This window comes from Achroia grisella, unplaced genomic scaffold (genome assembly GCF_030625045.1).
Source record: "Achroia grisella isolate CSIRO2021 unplaced genomic scaffold, CSIRO_AGI_Agris_v1 utg509, whole genome shotgun sequence".
Taxonomy (NCBI): domain Eukaryota; kingdom Metazoa; phylum Arthropoda; class Insecta; order Lepidoptera; family Pyralidae; genus Achroia; species Achroia grisella.
In genome coordinates, this window is record NW_026712902.1 from 7,528 (window position 1) to 29,832 (window position 22,305).

General features: G+C 40.3%; 2 protein-coding genes across 2 annotated transcripts; both read right to left on the reverse strand.

Moving 5' to 3' along the window:
- Nucleotides 1-416: 416 nt before the first annotated feature.
- On the reverse strand, nt 417-2,134 carry LOC131846262 (glycosyltransferase-like protein gnt13). Its single transcript, XM_059195525.1, has 2 exons — nt 2,106-2,134; nt 417-912 (listed from the first exon to the last, which is right to left on the reverse strand). The coding sequence occupies exons 1-2, from the start codon at nt 2,132-2,134 to the stop codon at nt 417-419; spliced, it is 525 nt and encodes a 174-aa protein (XP_059051508.1).
- A 2,170-nt stretch (nt 2,135-4,304) lies between these two features.
- On the reverse strand, nt 4,305-21,685 carry LOC131846263 (sodium-independent sulfate anion transporter-like). The gene is made up of 10 exons (XM_059195526.1): nt 21,580-21,685; nt 8,850-8,932; nt 8,288-8,390; nt 7,606-8,128; nt 7,299-7,479; nt 6,892-6,909; nt 6,340-6,669; nt 5,607-5,747; nt 5,036-5,181; nt 4,305-4,730 (listed from the first exon to the last, which is right to left on the reverse strand). The coding sequence occupies exons 2-10, from the start codon at nt 8,929-8,931 to the stop codon at nt 4,305-4,307; spliced, it is 1,950 nt and encodes a 649-aa protein (XP_059051509.1). The 5' UTR covers nt 8,932; nt 21,580-21,685.
- Between the last annotated feature and the right edge of the window lie 620 nt (nt 21,686-22,305).

Genomic DNA, 22,305 nt, shown 5'->3' on the forward strand with positions numbered 1-22,305 from the left:
TCGTTGTAGTTATCGTTGTCGTTGCCGTTGCAGTTGTCGTTGCTTTGTCGTTGTCGTTGCCGTCGCCGTTGTAATGGCATTGCTGTTGTCTTTGTTGTTGCCGTTATTGTGTCTTTGCGTTGTCGTTATCGTTGCATGGTCGTAGTCGTTGTCGTTGCGTTGTCGTTGTAGTTGCGTTGTCGTTGTTGTGTCGGTGTCATTGTCGTTGTCGTTATCTTTGTCTTTGCAGTTGTCGTTGCTTTGTCGTTGTTGTTGCCGTCGCCGTTGTAATGGCGTTGTCGTTGTCTTTGTTGTTGCCGTTATTGTGTCTTTGCGTTGTCGTTATCGTTGCATGGTCGTAGTCGTTGTCGTTGCGTTGTCATTGTAGTTGCGTTGTCGTTGTTGTGTCGGTGTCATTGTCGTTGTCGTTGTCGTTATCATTGTCGTTGCCGTTGCAGTTTTCGTTGCTTTGTCGTTGTCGTTGCCGTCGCCGTTGTAATGGCATTGCTGTTGTCTTTGTTGTTGCCGTTATTGTGTCTTTGCGTTGTCGTTATCGTTGCATGGTCGTAGTCGTTGTCGTTGCGTTGTCGTTGTAGTTGCGTTGTCGTTGTTGTGTCGGTGTCATTGTCGTTGTCGTTATCTTTGTCTTTGCAGTTGTCGTTGCTTTGTCGTTGTTGTTGCCGTCGCCGTTGTAATGGCGTTGCTGTTGTCGTAGTCGTTGTCGTTGCGTTGTCATTGTCATTGTCGTTGTCGTTGCCATTATCGTTGTCGTTGCCATTATCGTTGTCGTTGCCATTATCGTTGTCGTTGCCATTATCGTTGTCGTTGCCGTTATCGTTGCCGTTGCCGTTGTCGTTGTTGTCGTTTTCGTCGTCGTGGCTGTTGTCGCTATTGTTGTCGTTGTCGTTGTTGTCGTTTTGTCGGTCATTGCCGCTTTGGTGTTAGAGTAATTATCGTTCTCCCTGTCGGTGTCAGTGTCAATGTCTACGTCTACGTCAGTGTGGTAAATCGATACAGTATTGTTGGTTAAGGGTACTCTGTCGGGTTTTGGATCGCGTGTCTGGACGGAACGCTAGTGTTGCGTTGTACGGAAATATGCCGTCCAGCGACAGGACTAAATGAAATAAGTTTCGAGGCGAGGTGTCGCACCGCCGTGTATTCGACGCTGGCCGAGAAATACCTGCGGCGACGTGTGCCGGCTCGCCCACTCACACGATATAGTCACACTAACTTGCCACAACTATCAATCTAGATTGAACATCTATATTGATAGTTGTGGCAAGTTAGTGGCCAGTTTAATACCGAAGATTGCCGACGAGCAGAACGTATTGAAGAATGAACAAGGTCGCTACGTCCCAATTACAATATATATATATATAGTAATTTTCTTTGATTTAAAAAAAAAAAAAAAAAAAAAAAAAGAATACTTCTGGCTTTATAAAACACTACGAGTTTCATTTATTGCCGACAACGTAACTTATGTGAAATTTGGGCAGGTCCTGGCTTTGTCACCTATATTAAGAGATATTCCATTTAGCTACGGTTACTTTTCGAAGTAGGTAGTGCTGCCCAAGTACAACATTTACTTATTTAGTTTATAATCGTGCTCGATATCTTGTACAAAAGTAATCACCTTATCCAAAGTGACACTTCAATATTTAGCTCATTGGTATGCCTATGGATGGCATCGTTGGTAATAAACTCCTTGTAGCGGTATAACTATAGGGAGGAGGATGTGAGGAAATTAAAAGGCCAAAATACTCTTAGAGAGTTTATTTACTTCGTTCTTGGAACTGTAAGTAGGTACATTCTTCGCGCATAATTTATTATCTCTAAAATATACATTATTATCTCGAACAATGTTAATTTCAGTTTCAACTTTCAAAATATACTCAATTTCGCCTACAGTTTATAACTCTAAGTATTAGGTAAGTAATTAGTCAAGGATCACAAAACAGTGGATAAATCTAAAGTGTGTAAAAGTGAGAGTTGTCCGCGACACCGCAATCATAAACATATACTTTCGAAATTGTAACGAACGCACCGCACCGCACCGCAACGCACCGCATCGCACCGCACCGCCACCCTCAGCAGTGGCGTTTCATTGACATCGCTGACGCATGTACCTGAGCAGAGTGTGGGGTGTGGGGTGCATAGTAAAGTGCGCAGTGTAGACACATTTTTTTTTTTTTTCCAATATATATTTTTATTTTTTACTTATTAGGTACCTACGTACGTTTGTACACACACATACGTAGGTGGATCAATATGATCAATATTATTACAAAATATACGCTAAATGTTTCATTTATTGTCTACCAACTAACTTCCGCGTCGAGTGTACGCGTTACTAATAAGTCATGTAGCGTAACAATATACAATGAACTTAATAATGTAGTACAATTACTTCACGACACCTCATCAACTCATCACACAACGTATCACGCTACAGTGGTGAGGTGATAACCATCGCGTTATAAATGTATATAAAAAATATTTTAACATAACATTATTGTTTACGTATATTTTTAAAACAAAATCCAATAGAATTGTTATATAGTAGTACATTGAAGAATAGATTGGTTTATATAGCTGAAGTAGCCATTTATTGCGACTCACTAGGTGTCTACGTACTGTGTGTATGTAATGTTACCTCACAATAAATAATTAATTGCAGTGACTACATTTAGATGAGTTTATTATAGTTTCATGAACGCGGTCGGCGCAAGTGACAACACGCAGTGATTTTCGCAATTGAGGAAGTAATTAATATGAACAGCTCCAACTTGAACTACACACAAACACACAGGCAGGTGTCTGTTGGTGGCCGTGTGACCATTGTGACCTGTGCCATCTATGAAGTACTATAATCTTTTGGTCTTATTTGATACAGTTATTTCTGTAATCTATTTGTTAACACGTGTTTATGAAGTACGCAATACATGTATTTACTATAATAATATAATAGAGCACGAAATACACGTTGAATTTCACACAGTTTATAACTTATCGCTGTATAATTATACGTACTGTCACTTTTAACTTGACACGTCAGGCGAGTGGTCGCTAGTAATGTATAATGTAATGTAGTCTATATAAAACTGAATCTATTATTAATATATCAATGTTAAATTTATTTTACTAAAACTATTTTTAACTTTTTTTTTTTTTTCGTCATCATTAATGTTGCCTGTTATAAGGCGAAAAGGATAAAAAAAAAAAAAAAAACTTTTTATTGAACAGATTTTATCAATATTAAAATCAATCAATAAGTTTTTTTTTTTTTTTCATACCGTAATCGATGTTTTCTGTAATTGTATATTTTGTGTGAGTGGCTGACAGAGGGCCGAGTACGGGCACGGAGCAGTGTAGGTACGATGCCTCGCGGACATTTCTCACTGGTTTACTTCACTTAAAGCTTCATAAACTTACAATAAATTATACACAACATACTAACTAACTTGTACTTTATTTATCTAAAAATAAATAATTCGATAAGCGACGGACACTGTACAATCATTTTGTCTGAAATTTTTTTTTTTTTTTAGTTCCATAAAGTGTGGTTTCAATACATAATATTTTAAATTGTAACATATTTGTAATGTATACTTTGCTGAAGACACAGTTAGACAGCAGGTACCTATGTATAATATCAAATACGAAGTGACTTCAGTGGGTGTCACATACGCAGGCCACCGACTCTACTGCCATCACGACCTCATATATACCACGTATATATTTATCTATGTGTAGATATAAATATATATGTTTTAAATTTAAACGACACAGAACAATGTGTTATAAATATGAATGTAATTCAATATAACTATATATGTATCGTATTGCATCACAGCGGCGTGCCTGGGCCCCGTTAGACCCGTTTGACTTTCAGAAATATATATATCTCTAGTGGAAGCTATAAAAATATATATGATACAGGTGTGTGTAGCGGCCGCCCGGGCGGCGCCTCGCTGCCCATCACAACTGCACAGCCATCGACCTTCCACTCCACTATAGAACACTATTAAAATATTCAAATCTATATAAATATCTAAGTAACAAGAGAGTTTTACATCGGCGCGTACGGCCACCGATAAATTCGTAAATCACACGAGGACATCAAATATTTACAGTTCATAACTTTACTAATCAGTTGAGGAAATATTCGATTCTCTATTCAATAGTCCCTTCGCATCGATCGTGCCTCATCTTTCAAAATATCACACTCCTTTGTCAAATCAATCTCAAAAAATATATTTTGGTGGCAAGGTAGCCGGATATCACATGGGTGAGCGCGCGCTCTCTCCCCGGGGACGGGGGGGCAGTCAGGGCTCGGCGAGGGTGGTGGGGGTGGTGGGGGCGGTGGGGGCGGTGGGGGCGGAGGGGGCGGAGGGCGGCGGCAGCTTGCGCGGCTCGAGGCGCTCGTCGGCGGCCAGCAGCCGGTCCAGCTCCTCGTCCTCGTAGAACACGACGAAGTGCTCGGGCTTGGCGACCGCCTCGAAGATGGAGCACACGGAGGGCTTCACGTTGTAGAAGTAGAGCGGCTGGCGGCGCGCGTGGAAGTCGGCCGTGAGCTGCTCGATGCTCTTGGCGGCGGTGTAGTCGGCGCTGTAGATGTGCGTGCACTCCATCACCACCGGCACCGAGCTGCTCGCCGCGCACTTGGTCACCAGCCGCCGCACGTAGTCCACCGACGGGAACATCAGGCACCGGTCCGGCGTTATCATCAGGTACTCCACGCCACCCTCCGTCTGCAAACGACAACACCATACAACTCATGTAGACTTTATTGCAAAGTCCCGTGTAGGTGGGACTCACACTACCGACATCACAATACCACTCCACGGTCCGTACAGTCTGTTAACGTCTCTAAGAAGGTCATGTTTTTATAAAAAAAAAAAAAACCTCATGTCATGTTTCTATAAATTCGACCCATGTACTGTATTTATATTCATATGCATGTAGTAAAAAAAAAAAAAACCGGTTATTTCAATATTACAAGCAGACACTTCAATTTCATATATATGTATAGAAATAGTAAAAAGGGCCGGCATACCTTCAGCATTTCCACTGTGAATTTAGGACGCGCCGCGTGGTACAGGATGAAGATAATGTTCACCACGATACCGGTGAGGATGCCCAGCTCCAGCGGCAGTGTCAGGCACAAGATAAAAGTGCCGATTCCAGGTATCAGGTCCAGTTCTGGAATTAAACACGAGTATATTTTAGATATAGACACCTATATAAGCAAATCGGCGTACGAACAAATAGGTTTAAAGTATTCAGTTGAGTTTTTGCCCATCCTTAATAGTTGAATCAATATACTGAACAGGATGATGGGGAAAAATTATGATATCATTTTTTTTTAACAAAATTCATGTACATATGAATAAATATTATTAATTCATGTGAATTAAAATATGAAATTCTAATATTACATAAGTAAAAAAATTAGATCCGATCAGCAACGAAAAAAGTATGAAAGTATTAAGTTAAAAGTGACTCAATCCAGTCTTATAATCATGAGATCAAATCAAGAGATTTTGGGGTGGTTTACGACTCGGTGGATGTTCCAAACTAAGTTTAAGATAATGAAAGATGAATGAAATAAAAACAGTATCACTGACTTTTGGCGCGCCACATGGGCTTGATGACGTTGTACTCGACCATGAAGAGAATGGCCGATATGATGACGGCGGCGAGGGCCGCCTTCGGGATGTACTCGAAATACTGCGTGAAGAACTGCAGAGCCATTATCACCATCAAACCTGGAAACATATACAATTACATTCACTACATGATGTAGTAACATCATCTACATATTGTGAATTTGAATTGAATTGTGTAATCCGTCAGAGCACTCAGAGCAGAAGACACGCTGAAAATCAAACTGATGTTATTCATTCATATTGAAATCAACAGAATCATTCAATGCTGTTGATTTCAGTGTGAATTAATAATAATAATTTTGACGGCCTCGGTGGTCTAGCGGTTTAGCAGACTTCCTTATTTGCGATGGTCGCGGATTAGATTCTCGCACGATGCAAACATGCATGCATTCATGAATATGATCGTTTGTATCGGCCTGGGTATTTTTACTATATATATTAAACATGTTGTTACAAAAAAAAAAATAATGAAGTATTTCATTCTAGACTGGACCTCACCTGTCTGTATTGGACAAGTAGGAGAGAGAGAGAGAGAGAGAGATAGTAATTGAAGGAAGTTCCGATGGTAAGTCAGGATCATGGAGTATATTATTGTATACACACAGATACGCTAGAAGGGAACATTGTCCGTAGTACTCAATGGTTTACGGTATCAGTTACAGAAGCTGGGGCAGATTGTTCATATATATACCTGTATATAACCCGTTGAGGGTGGTCTTCACCCCGGACCCGTTGGAGACGACCGAGCGCGCCAGCGACCCGCCGCCCGGGTACGCCTGCATGAACGAGTTGGCCACGTTGGCGATGCCGAGGGCGATCATCTCCTGCGTGGCGTCCACGGTGCGCCCGTCCGAGAACGCTTTGCAGATGGAGATGTCCTCGAGCAGCACGATCAGCGGGATCACGATGATACCGGAGCCCAGCTCCGACACCATCTCCAGGAAGTCGGCCGTGGAGTTGTCGGCGCGCTCGTAGCTGAAGGGCGGCGGACGCGGGGTGGGCACGCCCGACGGGATCGCACCTGACACACCAACCGAACAACTCGCGTTACCACTGTTGACTGTACCTACACGGCTGTACCGACAAGTCTAACGTTTGATCGATACAACATGGAATGGTACTACAATGAACACGTGCGATGGGTCTACTCTACTGCGAGATGTGTGCAGTGCATGGCCTGATACTTGGCAGCGTGGCATGGTACGAGTACGCTAGCTACGCTAGTACGCAGTGCGCTACTAACCGCCTCGGACATTGTCCGCTGGTGGAGACATAAAACAAAAACAAAATACAATTAATCTCTTGACAAACGCATACATTAATAATTTTTTTTTTAATTATTAAAATTTTAATGCACAGACACATAAATAAATGTCATATGGCGGACTGAACACCTAGAGGCATTTCCTCCCAGTCATACATAGGGCGGAGATTCGTGATAGATAATCTGTATTAATCACAGACCACTACTCTGTTCACTGATGCTAATCACATCCTTGCAAAATTAGTAAGTCCGCCATTTTCTATATTATAATATTTATTTGTATATTTATAATATTTAAATTAGAAAATGACTTTTTTCTTTTTAATTTTTATTTTTAGCCAAAATGCGGTAATCAGGTCGTACAAAGTAAATAGAGGACGTCGTACCCATCAAGCGGACCGGGGAGGCGCCGTGTGTGGCGACGAACCAGAAGCCGAGCACGCCGCTGAGCACGACCACGATCGCGTTCCTGCACGTGCCCAGCAGCCACATGATCTTGGTGAGCGCCTTCTGCCGCGTGCTGGGGCCGTTCTCGTCGCCGGCGCCTAACTTTATCATACCGATTTTCTGTAAAATTAACAGAACAATAATTTTATTTATGACATTTGAAACCAAATATGCGTGCAGTGGTATGGTAAGACGACTTCCAATTCTGTGATATCGTAAAGATTACAACAAGCAGAAGGTACTCACTCTCATAGACAGCAACAGAGCTATGCAAATGAAGCCCAAAACGGGATCCCACAGTGACGCAGTGTGTATGTTGCTGAAGATGGATATCCACTGCTGCAGAAAGGTGGCGCCGGTGACCGTGATGGCGAACAGGTCCTTGACCTGGGAGGTGGCGATCATGAGCGCCACCGCGGACGTGAAGCCGGACGACACGGGCCCCGAGACGAAGTTGATCAAAAAGCCGAGACCCAAAACTCCCATTAGGAGTTTCACCAGTCCGGAGAGGAACGTGAGGAGGATGGCCTTCTCGATGACGCCCTCGGCGATCTGCCACGTGAGCAGCGAGGCGATGGCGGTGGGCCCGGCGGGCACGGCGCGGCACCCGCCCAGCACGATGTAGATGAAGCAGCCCAGGAACGAGCCGTACAGCCCGTGCTGCGGCGGCAGCCCCGCGATGTTCGAGTACGCCAGCGACTGCGGTATCACCGTCAGGCCCACGGTGATGCCCGCGATCAGGTCGCCCACAGCCTTCTCCGTGTTGTACCTGCCGGCAGATACCAACCGATGAAATCATTTGCCATCACCGGCACTGTGCTATTTATCAACTGATTTCAATTAGCAGCATGCAAGAGTATTCATCGCTTGTCAGATATACGACACCGGTTTTATTTTTTTTTTAATTAGTAAGGCATGTGATACTCACTGGGGCAGCCAAGCAGTTATGGGCAGTCGTTTATGAAGAGTCTTCCTGTTGATGCGTCGTCGCAGGGCACAGCGCCAGCCCTCGCGCGGCGTGCCGTCTGATACTGGACCATGCACAATAAAACGCACAATGTTGTACCTACTATATGTACGCTGTACTGTTAAGTAACCTTACTAAGTACTAAGTAATATGTAATATTTTATGTCAACTGTATACAGAAGAACATAAATGACCCGGTCCGGTAGTCCAGACACACCGTCTGGTACTCACTGATGTGGTCGTTGTAATATAATGAGATATGTTTGTGTGGTGGGCTGACGGTGTGGGTGTGTCTGGTACTCACGGATGTGGTCGTTGTAATGTAATGAGATATGTTTGTGTGGTGGGCTGACGGTGTGGGTGTGTCTGGTACTCACTGATGTGGTCGTTGTAATATAATGAGATATGTTTGTGTGGTGGGCTGACGGTGTGGGTGTGTCTGGTACTCACTGATGTGGTCGTTGTAATATAATGAGATATGTTTGTGTGGTGGGCTGACGGTGTGGGTGTGTCTGGTACTCACTGATGTAGTCGTTGCTGGCGTGCTTGTCGTCGGGCGCGGGCAGCGAGCCCGACGACGCGTTGTGTTTGCGTCGCGGGATCATCCTGCACACACACACACACACAACACATGAGTACTGTATAACAGATTTTTTATAACTATTATTATACTATTACTATATTACTTTATGGTAATTACGCTTAACAATTCAAAACAAAACAGGTGTCAGCGCTTGATAGGATATATATTTTAGGAAGTTTAAAAGTTGCGCCAGTTATAGTCAAGTGGCGAGGTGGGCATGCTATGTGGAGGAACGAGGATCATGTCTTAAGTTTAATATGAAAGTCGGTGGAGGGAAAGGGAAAGGACGGGCTAAAAAAATGGATGGATGTGTGAAGGATGATATGAATAAAAGGAGAGTATGTTCAGATATGACGACCGATAGAGAGCAGTGGAAGAGAATGACATACTGCGACGACCACAAATAATGGGATAAAGGCGAGGCAATGATGAAGTTATACATTTTGTACCGAGATATTGCATTTGTTTATATTATTATTATAGAAAGTACTCAGTATATATAATATAGCACGCCTCCGTAATGACAGCATGAACTTCTTTTGTCGGCTGGTTCAGTCGGTCAGTCGGATTGTGTGGACGTTGTTTTGGTTCAACGACTGGTGTTCTTCGATCAACTAAGGCATATATAATTAATTACCAATTGATTTACAACTGAAGCGCGTGTCAGTGTGTATTGTGTACAATATAATCGCCAATTCAATCAGTTCTGATGCGTCTTTGCAATTGACACGGTCTCGTGACGGATCCCAAATATTTATTATGATTGATGTTGATATTCTGTAGACGTGTCTGTAATAAATTATGACCACCCATAAATATTGTACGGTCTCGGTGGTCTAGCGCTTTACTTCCGATGGTCGCGTATTCGATTCCTCGCACGGTGCAAACATTTTATATATATAAACACAATTGTTTCAATCGGTCTGGGTGTTTTCTATGTATACAATGGTATTTATTTACAAATAAATATATACAAGTATATCTGTCTAGTACCCAGTTGTCTAGTACTCATAACCCGAGCTCTGCTTGACTCCGGATTACACGGCGCTGTGTGTATTGTCCAGGTAACGACTATTATTTTGCTACATATTTAAATCGTGACTAGTTAATAACTAGGTAATAAAATGGTAGACGTGAAATAGTTTCAGATGAGTTATTCATATTAAATTGGGTCAGCAGTGCATACAGGTCCGAGACGGGGCGGGCCGCCCGGCCGGGCCGGGTCGACTCGCGCAGGATTCAGGCAACTCTTTTTATTGTTTTCCGCACCTCATCCGTTGATACGCAGATTTTATTCATGTGCGAGGATACGTGTATTTCAAGAGGGCTTACTACGTCTTCATATTTACATAATTCTGATAATATTTATATGCTGAATGTATATAATAAAGTCGCAAAATCGTAACGAGGCAAAACACTGAGGCCGTCGGTCTGTGGTTTTCGGAATTAGGATGAATTTTTCACAGGATATGTTGTTAAATGTGTGTTGCTCCACAAACAACGTCTATATAGTACAGGCGAGCGCTCGGGCTTCACTGGCAGATCATAGAAGGCCGATAGATTAATTAAAATTATTCTGCTCTCCGTAACACAGTACAATAACGTTGAAATTGAACTTTGTATATTTGAAAACCACATTAAATTTTTTTTATATAATTGGAATGGCTGACTGATCTGACGATCCACTTTATGGTAACAGTTTACAGATGTACAGCACTACGAACATCACGTTATCACGGGACAACTGTGATACCAGCACATGGCCACTACGGTGTCATACGTTTTAATCTTACAATTTCACTGCCCAATCAAACTGAAAATCAAAGCAACCTACTTGGCGATAAATATACGCAGACGATATTTTACAGTCACTCACTGGTACCTGCATTTTGACATTCTGAACAATAAACCATACATAAAAATAGTATTTACTGCATCAATTAAGTGTTAGATGTTTTTTGTTTGTACCTAAGCACATATTTACTGCAACCTTTGATTTTGAGACAGGGTGGTGTCTCTGGTTCAAACTACCTACATATAATTTGATATTTTTGTATGATTGTAGATAAATATAACAGATTGTTTTGGGTGTGTCCTGTTACTAGTAGTAGATAAAATACTATTGTTTTTCGTCACAATACAATCAAATATTAAACTTAATACTTGACTTTTCAATAATCTCAGTTCTGAAAACGTAATAAATGTTTCAATAAACAAATCAAACTGAATGTACCACCTACCTACCACCACTAACTGCTACTAACTACGCTGTCTACTTCAACTAATGAATTGACATTATATAATTTATGTTCTACTTCAAATTAGTTAATTTTATAAAAATATTTGTACATTTCCAACTGTCTATATAATAATATGTATATATATATACCTACCTACATTAGTGTATTCATAACTTGTCATATATTTTCTATATATACACTCATATTATAAAGAGGAAAGATTTGTATTTTTGTGTGTATGTAAGGAATAAACTGAGAAACTACTTTGCCGATTTCAATAATTCTTTCACCATTAGAATGCTGCATTCACCCTGAGTAACATAGGCTATATTAATTGATAGAAAATATTAGGGATCCTCACTAAAACTTTAGTAAACTAACTCAACGTGTAAAAAATGGTAAAAATATCTTTGGTCGCGTGCGCTGCGGAAATTATTAGTGATAGAACAAAAGTATGTTCTACAATATTGAAGAACATATCAATAACTAGGATCAGATAAAAATGTAAAATGTTGTAAAAATGTCCACCCGTGCGAAGCCGGGCCGGGCCGCTAGCGTCTATATAAAATTGAATTGTTGTTTGTTAGTCACTAAAACTGGAGGACGGGTAGACAGGTGGCAGTGGCTGTCTGTCTGTAGCTACGGTACGAGTGGTCGGTACCAACTCGGGCAGCGGTGGCAAGGTGGCAAGGCCGCGTGCGAGTGGTACGTACCACTGCACGAGTACGTTTGTAAACCAATCAATAAAGTTCTACCGCTACCTTACTTACATTGTTATCCTTCAATAACACGCATATATCATCCATTTTATGGCTTTTCGCTTTAGTTTTGTCGATCTGTGGCGCCAGACATACCCGCTCTATGAGGACCGAGCTACACTCCTCTATAAATTCGTCTGCGTGAGTACTTTTGTTTCGCCTTTCCAGCTGCCAAACAGCTGCATTGAAGGGTGAGATGTGGCAGTGAAATTATAGGATACAACGTAGCGTGTTAATCATCGGGATGGCAACGTGTGAGAGCCCACGCGGGAGTCAGATGACGACGCGACGTGTATGGTGCTGGGCATGTATTCATATAACACTTATGATCACAGAGCCCTTAGTCTGTTTACAATTACAGTCACAGAAAAAAAAATCTTTTTGTATATTTTTGTTTTTTTTTCTCGATATTCGACAACATCGCAGTCCAATATTACTGGTATCTGAATAAGTACATATCGACGCAGATAGTGTGTAGCATGAACACATTTAGACAATTGCAACTTGTAGCGCAGACCGCATGGTGACAGTACACCTATAAGTAGCCGGTGTATTGTTTAATGTACAATGCAAATAACTGTATTGATAATTGAATGTTATTTAGTGATCTTAACAAAATGGGTTGTGCTGGTGTGAGAACCATTGAATGAAATGAAAAGAATGCTAGCACAGTACATTCTTCCTCCGCCACCAATATGTTGTCGGGTGTCCCGATTTTCAGGGGTCTGGGGACGCGTCTCGATTTCTACCTGATCGGGACGTTAAATATCTGATTAAGACTAGACTAGACAACACTGATTTCTTGTTATGTAACATTAAATACATCTTTAATTTAGATAAATTGAGCCCACACTTAAAAACCCCTTATTTTTTGACTTGGCCTGGCAACAGCGGTAGCTAGCTACCGCATATCACAACACGGATATTATTTACGAATATTTAGTTCATGAATTTTAGCTGTGTGATAAACTGCGACCCAGACAACCGCCTCTCTCTGAATCAACTCACTTTTTATATATATATATACATAGGTAATTTATTTTAAACTGTCTGTTAGCGTCATCGTAACTAATTACAATGCTAATTAATTGTTTTTTACCCGTCGTTTTCCACTTACGGCCCGATTCATCACGGAATTATTTGTTGTGATAATTTAATGTTAGCTGCTAAATTAAACGATCGGAGCGTAATGATTAACTCGGGTCAATTTAATCTGCTTCTACGCGACTTGTATCTGTTTTTAATTCCATTAGGCACTGTACTACACATTAGCGTGACGGACGAGTTGCAACATTTCCTTCTATCTCCGGATCAAGTAGAGGAGTGGACCGACGTGATGATTTATCTTTATTTTCTTTTCAAATTCAATGTAGGACATTTTAACCGCTTATGAACGTCAAATTTTTTACATTATAATTTTAATTTTTTCCCTACCGTCCAGTTCAATATATAGATCCAATTGAGAAGAACCGGCAAGAAACTCAATTGAATTACTTTTTTTAAAAGCCAGTTTAATTAGGTATATAATAGTTTAATAAGTATATAGGTGTATAACATTAAATGAAAATCCCGTGCATGAACAACTATTGCCATCACTGACTTTTTGAATTTTCCTAAACAATACTTGGGAACAGCAAGTTTGTCTTTAAATCTAGTATTAATATTATGAATATTGATGTTTTTGGAAATACCTTTAACACCATCCTTTATTGGTGCAAAACAAACTTGAAATTCAATTTCCAAGTGAGCTAAACCATCACACGATGAGGAGGGGCGCGTAGTTCATTTCCAAATGTGTTCATTTATATATTTGATTTCTCGTAAACGGTATATGTAACAGCGTACGTGCTATCTCATCTGCTGCCATCACAAATTATATAATATGATTTAAGATGTATCGACGTGCAATTGAAAACGATATCTACAGATAAAACGAATACATCTGTACGCCTGACAATAGTATAACGTTAACGTTGATTGATATACGTACAGCTGACACGTTGTTTACTGTGAGTGTGAGTGGGTACGAGTGGGCAGGTACATGTACTAACACGGACCAACACGGCGCGCGCCGTCAGTGACTGTTGGTCAAACACAAAGGCTCCTGTCACCCTTTATTGTCTTATTAAACCCTCAAAGTAAACAAATCAGTTGTTGTAGTCCGCGGCGGCGTGTGGCGGCGCGCTACGTGTTTTTAGCCGTCGGGGTGTCGGAGTGTCGGAGTGTCGGAATGTCGACGTGTCGGTGTGTCGGTTATGTCACAGTGCGACGTCACTATCACGACGACTACGTATCAATGATCTTCTAATATTCTTATCTAATTTATCGTGAATTCATTTCGTTACCTATCTATCATATGTATGTACCTACAAGAAAACTGATAACTTCTCGTATGGTTCCTTCCTGAAACATCAAACGGAGCTCTATTGTCTAGACGACATCGCCAGTCTGCCGGGGTGGGGGAGTGGGTCCAACTTGTGAAAGTATTGGCGCGACGCACTCGAGAACTAAGTCAAACAAACGATTTACTACGCAACGTACAAATCCGCGTACCTACTCGTAAGACGCACACAGACCATAACACCGGACCAGAATAGACCTCGAGTCCTCGCTAAAAATTATGGACAACAAAATTTAGCTTAGACACACGTCACTTGGTGTCTTTGCTGTGACATGCCTCCGCCTATAGGCAGCACGCGGTACATGTGCACGGCGCATCACAACTTCCTCTTCCGGTGTCCGGTGTCCCCTCACCTATATACTATTATAAGTAATGCATTGATTAGTTCACGTATGTATGTAATATTATCGTAAGCAGTATTATATAAATATCGTAGAGTGCCGTTGCAATTGATCACATGCAGCGCTCAACCTTGATGCATATCAACAATCAATTGATTTCGGTGATGCGCCACTTACAGGCACCGCGAGCGTGCCGCCTGCACATGTCTGTGCCCTGTGAACAGTGGTAGAGCGCGCGTGTCCACTGTTCACTTTAATTTCAATACAAGTGTGAGCCACAGTCACCGTTGTTGTGCATGTGACTTAAGGGGGATCTATATTTGTCTGACTTTAGTTTTTTCGGACTACTCTCATGCTGGCCGCAGCTGGCCTTTACAGCTTCACCGTACGATAGGGGGCGAGTGCAGGTGGCATTACAAACCAAAGGAAGGACTTATGGAGCGGCTGAAGGCCCACTCCTGACGCCTCACGGATACGACTTTAGTCTGAGGGCACCGCTAGCCTCGGCTCAGGCTGTCGTTATTTCGATCCCCGTTTAAATTGGACGGGGTTTGATAGTAGGGGATGTGTCTGATCGTGACATGACGCGTCACAACCGTGACGTTTTAGTGCATATAGTATGGTAACGTTCACATTGGTAATGCGTAATATGTTGTGATGGCCACTGTTGAGTCTCATCACAAGCGAACGCGGTTAAGTCAGAGCGGATGATATGCAAACAAGGTGTCCTGACACGTCTGACAAAAGTCAAATAGCCCACTGGCTCACAACACTTTGTGTTGTGACTCGTCAGAAATACACCTTTCGACTTAGACCTACGGCTGTATTGTTTCAAAATATGGTAACAGACCTTAACATACGAATGTGAAACTAACCGTGACGTCACGTCACAACACATCAGACAAATATAAATCCACCTTTAGGTTTAAATAAACGACGTCCTAGTTCACTAGAGCTGTTGGTGTCGGCCGACCGACCTGTAGGTATTTATGTATCGATCTCCGCTGCAGCCTCCAGCCTCCAGCCTCCAGGCTGCGGTGCGCGGCCCGCATTACTCAGCTGGCTGTGCACGTACGAGTACCTACCACGGTTACATAACACTTGTTGTTTAATAGACTTTGTATCTTTTCATCTATACATATAAATAAAGTTGGAGTGTCTGTTTGTAATCTGAAATAATCGTTTTTACTACATGCATATGAATATAAATACGGCACATACACCAAAATAATATTTTTTACAATTTTTGTCTGTCTGTCTGTTTGTTCCGGCTAATCTCTGAAATGGCTGGACCGATTTTGACGGGACATATTTGGCAGGTACTGATGTAATAAGGAGTATTATTTTAGAAATTGTCTTTTTTGTTTTAGAAAAATTAAATTAAATTCGCAGGTCCAGCTAGTAATAATCCTATCAATTGATTGTCCCTTGAAATAAATATTGTATTGAAATTGAATGTTCAGATAATGTCTAGTTAATAAACAGGTTTCTATCTAGCGAGTAGTAGACAAACATACAGCGTCAGTAGTAAAGGCAAAAGACCTGTGGAACACACATGAACCACTCATCAAGAAACATAATAAAGTAACCGCATAGTTTGTATGAAGATTTTAAGAATTATTTACATTTGTGCACTTTAGTTGTCGGGGAGTTTTGTTTCATGAACCTATTACTGGCATCCAGTTTGATATATCCTATATGTGTACTAGCTGTACTACGTTATATACATCTGTACACGGAGTATTGCAATAGCATACGCTGGTGGTCACTATTCTCTCAAATTTGAATTTAAATGAATCTGTATTATTGTAAACATGTACAACATTTATTTGAAAAGAATACGAGCTGAGTTTCTTGTCAGTTGTTCTCATCTCGAAATCATTCCGAACTGACGGTAGATTTGATATATCATAAGAGTCTGTAATAGACCTACATGAATAAAGATATTTTGAATTTGAATTAGAGGAGTATTTTTCTGCTGCTAATTTTTCCACCAGCAGTTAATGGTGGTGCACGATTCACGATCTACTAGAAAAATCTTCGATGGTACACTATTGTACAAGCATGAGTTGCCATGAGATGACAAGTGATAATAGTGATATGGTGTACGATGGTGTCGCACCGTCCCCCGGGACTCGTGTCGTGATGCGTGTCAATCTACACACGTGGCGTGGAATGGTAGGTGAGGCCCATAAAATGGATCGCGCCAATGCGGTCCCCGCTTAGGGTTGCCAGATCGACAAACTAACCCAATAGCCGGACAGACCAGTCAGAATCAGCCAGTTAAATATTGCTAAATTCTAATGAAATATAATTAAATGCTTACTTTATTATTAATTAGTTAAATATAGTCATCAGTCAAAAATAAATTCTTGATAACAATTTATCAACAACTGTAATTAACCTGCTGTTATACACACTATAAGTCTTATTACCCAGTTGTTGCCTCAGTAAGTATATAAAAACAATCTACACAAAACAAGACTTCTCTATGCATTAAACAATGATGAAAATAAAAATAATTATCTGTTTTACAATAAAAATAATGTAAAAAGCCTAGCAAAAGCAGGATAACCCGAGCACCGTTTATTTTGGCCGGACAAAAAGCCTAACTATGTCCGGCATTATCCGGACACCAGGCAGCCCTGTCCCCGTTGCTGGCTGTTTGTGCCGCGTAAAAAAAACCCCTTTCTAATTACTTCAAAACGATTTGTAAAGGACAGTCTTCACAGTTAAAAGATAAACCATATGAGCATGAGCATGGTATAGTAAGGTAGGTATGTGCAAACCGGTCGACTCCAGACCATAAAACTAATAACTATGTATTCTATAAATACCATGAAAGATATTATAACAACCGGTATCATTGTGAAGTTATAATTCACTCAACTCACTCGCAAAATATAATAGTTATATACTCGTATATGAACATATATATAACTAGCTGTTCCCGCGACGACGTCCTCGTGGAATTTACAGACAGACAGACAAAAATTGTAAAAAATGTTATTTTGGTGTATGTACCGTATTTATATTCATATGCATGTAGTAGAAAACGGTTATTTCAATATTACAAACAGACACTCCAATTTTATTTATATGTATAGATAGGAAGAATTGTAAAGCCCACGAGGACTCACATTTTAGAAAGGACGAGTATGTAAATTTTATTGTATTTTGTGTGTTTACATAACTTAATTGTACAACTATGAACCGAAAATTAAAAAGTTTAAAAAATATAATATAATAACTAAAATATATTATTAAAAGGAGTCCCTTTAGGCAAAGTTCCGGAGATACTGGCAGCGTTCCCTCTTTTGTGTATGTTATGATATATTTCGCATGTATGTATTTGTTATGATGTATATGATTCTTTTTCTCGGTGTCTAGTGTTGTCTGCCGTGTGAGTGAGTGTCATATTAATGACGTCACTGTTGAAAATGATTTTTTTTGGAACAATACGTTAATTTATTTCTCATTAAATACATATTAGATTGTTTACTATCATATTAACTAAAGAGATATTACTTAACTAATATCGCAAGGAAATGATCATATACCTCCTAGTAACATTAATCACGTAATACAGTTGCGACTTTGTGTTCGGGGTCGTCTCGTAACCCAGCCAATAGTAAAACTTATATGTAATAATAGAAGCATTAACACACGATACAATTCGGCTGAGCTCAGTCCGCGATCTTTTCACCCGTTGTTTTTGTTTTATATCTTTTTAAATTTAGACTTTTGTGCCATCTAAGTACCTACATGGCAGTTGCATTGTATAATGTATTGAACAGCGCCTGGAGGTCTCCGTGGTCGGTTGCAGAATTAAACGATTTGTGCTTGTGGCTACACAAATTCGTATTGTTTAATTGGATCATTTTCGCTTTGCTTTGCTGTGCGAAATAAACTAATATTATAACGGATATAAAAGAACGTATACGACGTTCTTCTGACTGACTACTGACTGAACTAGAACAAGAACATTCAGGAATAAATATAACAATTATTTTTAACGAAATTGATGGGCATGTACAGGTATGTACCTAGTCTGGACATTGTGTTAGTACTATTAGTGCCTGCTGTCTGTTACAATCTCACACTCACATTAGCTCTTATTGAACGGGTACCGACCGTTGTGGCGTGCGTACATATAGACCGGAGTATGTTAGGTATCAGGTTAAATTAACGCATTACTATAATGTCATGTAAAATTATTCTATCAGGAGAGGCAGCGAGCTGCGTGTGTCACCTAACATTTGGTGGAAGAGCGAGCGAGTGTGGGCGCGTGTTGTGAACCTACATCATTTACTTAAATATTTATAATTCACAAGTCAACCGCCGTCAAAAAATATGTAAAGAATCATTTGCATCAGTAATACAACAGGAACTTTCTGACCTGTACAATAAAAGAGCGATATAATATTTATCGCATTCAGGGATATATACATATATAAATAAAATTAGAGTCTGTTTGTAATATTTAAATAACCGTTTATGCATATGAATATAAATACGGTACATACACCAAAATAATATTTTTTACAATTTTTGTCTGTCTGTCTGTTTGTTCCGGCTAATGTCTGAAAAGACTGGACCGATTTTAAAGGAGATTGTAATAAGGAGTAACTTAGGCTACTTTTATTTTAGAAAAAAAAAGTTAAATTCCATGCGGACGAAGTCGCGGGTACAGCTAGTCGAATAATAAAATAACAGTGGAGTGTAATTTATTAAACATACTATTATTTTACGAAGACGAAGTCGCGTGTACAGCTATATAGTCATTAATAAACAGACGAAATTAAAAAATGCGACTAAAGTCTTTAGATATACTCGTATTTTTAGGATATAGATAATTGAAATGCAGGTGGGCCGCTGAGTCGTAACTTGTAACGTATACGCAGAATAGAGTATAAATAGACACGCGAACCGACCGCGTCATCTGTGAATGCGGCTGTCTACTACCGTCTACTACTGTCTACTACTGTCCACACAGACAAACCTGAAGCTGTGCCATCAAATACGACAAGCTGAATAACATCCCGACGAGGGCTTGCGGGACCCTCTAGTATATCAGTTAAAACTAGCTGTACCCGCGACTTTAACTTAATTTTTCTAAAATAAAAGTAGCCTAAGTTACTCCTTATTACATCAGCTATCTGCCAATAACAGTCCGTCAAAATCGGTCCAGCCATTTCAGAGATTAGCCGGAACAAACAGGCAGGCTGACAGACAAAAATTATAAAAAATGTTATTTTGGTGTATGTACCGATTTATATTCATTTGCAAGTAGTAAAAAAACTGTTATTTCAATATTACAAACAGACACTCCAATTTTATTTATATGTATAGATGTATAGATAAATATAATAAAATCAACATGTAGGTACTTACTGGTCCATGCGTTAATGTTCTGTGGGTGTATCAATCCTGAACATATTGTAAACCACGACACAACATGAACAGGCTCGCAGACACATTTTATAGTACAACTGATATTCACTGGGTGGATACTGCGTACTGTACTACGTGCTGGTAGCTGCACACATAACGCCTCTGACTACCATCATTACCATACTTTATAACAAAGTTGTAACGACACTATGTCAAACTAACAGTTTGTGTATAACTCACAACCGGAGGACGCACTCACAACAATGTTTGACACATTAAGTATTTTAATTGTGGTCTAACATGTCTGCTAAAGGAACTTTATAGAAATACCCCCAGAATGTTGAAATCGTCATTTAAAGTTATTTTTTAAAATAAAGCAAATTTATTGTCATTGTTTTAAATTTTTTATGAGTTTCAAAACTAGACATTATCAACTTTAGTAAACACTTACACACTGAATCCTTTATATTGTTCTCGTTTTTTTTAAATGAACATTTCCGGGTGTTATTATTACATTTACAATTGTCCGGACGACTGCAATAGTTTATATAAAATTAATTTTAAAACTGCATTCAACAAAATAGATTGCATCAATGATGGCGTCGAATAGTTATTTTATTAATACAGTATGTATTTATGTTATGACCATTTGTAAAAAAGATATGCTTAAAAATTGTGTTTACATTTTTCTTAATAAAACAAATGAATGTACATCATATGATATAAAATTTCAGAAACATTTGTCAGTGTTTCTTACTTACTAGGCCAGAGTTAATTAAAATTTAAATAATGAAATGAAATCATAAAATAAAATAAACAGTTGCAAAATTATATCTACGTGTAACTTCATTTTATGTAATGATTAACGTTTTGGATAATATTTAGAAATAATATTATAAATGAAATGAATGAATGTGTGTTGTTTAAATGATTTTGAAAATTTACAAATAATGCAAAGATTATAAGACTCAGCATGTAGATGCCTAGTCTCTAAAAGATTTAAGATAGAGAAAGAATCTTAGATATGTTTTAAACACGTGTATGTATACATGTTTAAAAATTATCTAAGATTAATATCAACAATTAAATAATTAGTGATGAGAAATTAGAGCGCGGCCGTGACTTACATAAGTACAGCTATGTGTTGAAAATGAATCAACAAACAGTTTAGGGTATGAGGTAAGAAACGCTGTTCACTTTGACGAATCCTAAAGTGATCGTATGTCGGATGTCTGAGGATCTGAGGAGCTACCTGCGGGGCCGGATGCACTGTGACCTGCGGCGGGTGTCGGGTGCACCCGGTGCCTCCGCCTGATGTCGTCGTCAGTCGCCGCGCCGCCGTGTACGATCAGCTCCGTTGTTGCCGTACGCAGTACGCAAGATTTACTCGTTTACTCATTACACACTACTGATCCGATTCTACTTTCTTTTAGTCACCAATATCTAAACAGAGCACGTTCTCGTTTCTACGACCGCGAGAGGTACGCGGCGGTGTCGCCGTCGGATGCTGGTAGCGGAAGTGATGGTAGCGGTCACCTGCGGGTGTGTGGTGCGGCGGAGTGTTCCGGGCACGGGGGTCGCCGGCTCGGGATCGGGTGGAGTACGCGGGCGTGGTGTCAGCTGCACATGCCGCGCGGCGGGCTGCGGGGGCGGCGCGGGCTGCCGGCCGTGTCGGCGCTGGCGTTGGCGGGGTCGGCGCTGGCGTTGGCGGGGTCGGCGCTGGCGTTGGCGGTGTCGGTGTCGGCGCTGGCGGAGCGCGTCCGGCGGTACAGTGACACGAGCGTGCGTCGACGCGGTCTGAGCGCGACTACCGTGAAATGCGGCGCTGCGCTGCTGACAAATATACTGTCGTCTATCAGAGGCGGTGTTACCAGTACAAATGAATACTCATTCCTTAACTATATTTTATGTACGACTTGAGGCAAATTAATTAGGTAAATATATTGAGTCATCGCTGTTAACAATTAGTACTGTTGTTACATTTGCGCAAATTGAGTTTCGTAAGAGATAAATGTTAGGTATACCACTAAATGTGTATTGTATATCGATGCATCCTATACACATCAATAAAATTGGAGTGTCTGTTTGTAATATTGAAATAACCATTTTTTACTACATACATATGCATATAAATACGGTACTTACACCAAAATAACATTTTTTACAATTTTTGTCTGTCTGTCTGTCTGTTTGTTCCGGCTAATTTCTGAAATGGTTGGATCGATTTTGATGGGACTTTTATTGGCAGGTAGTTGATGTAAT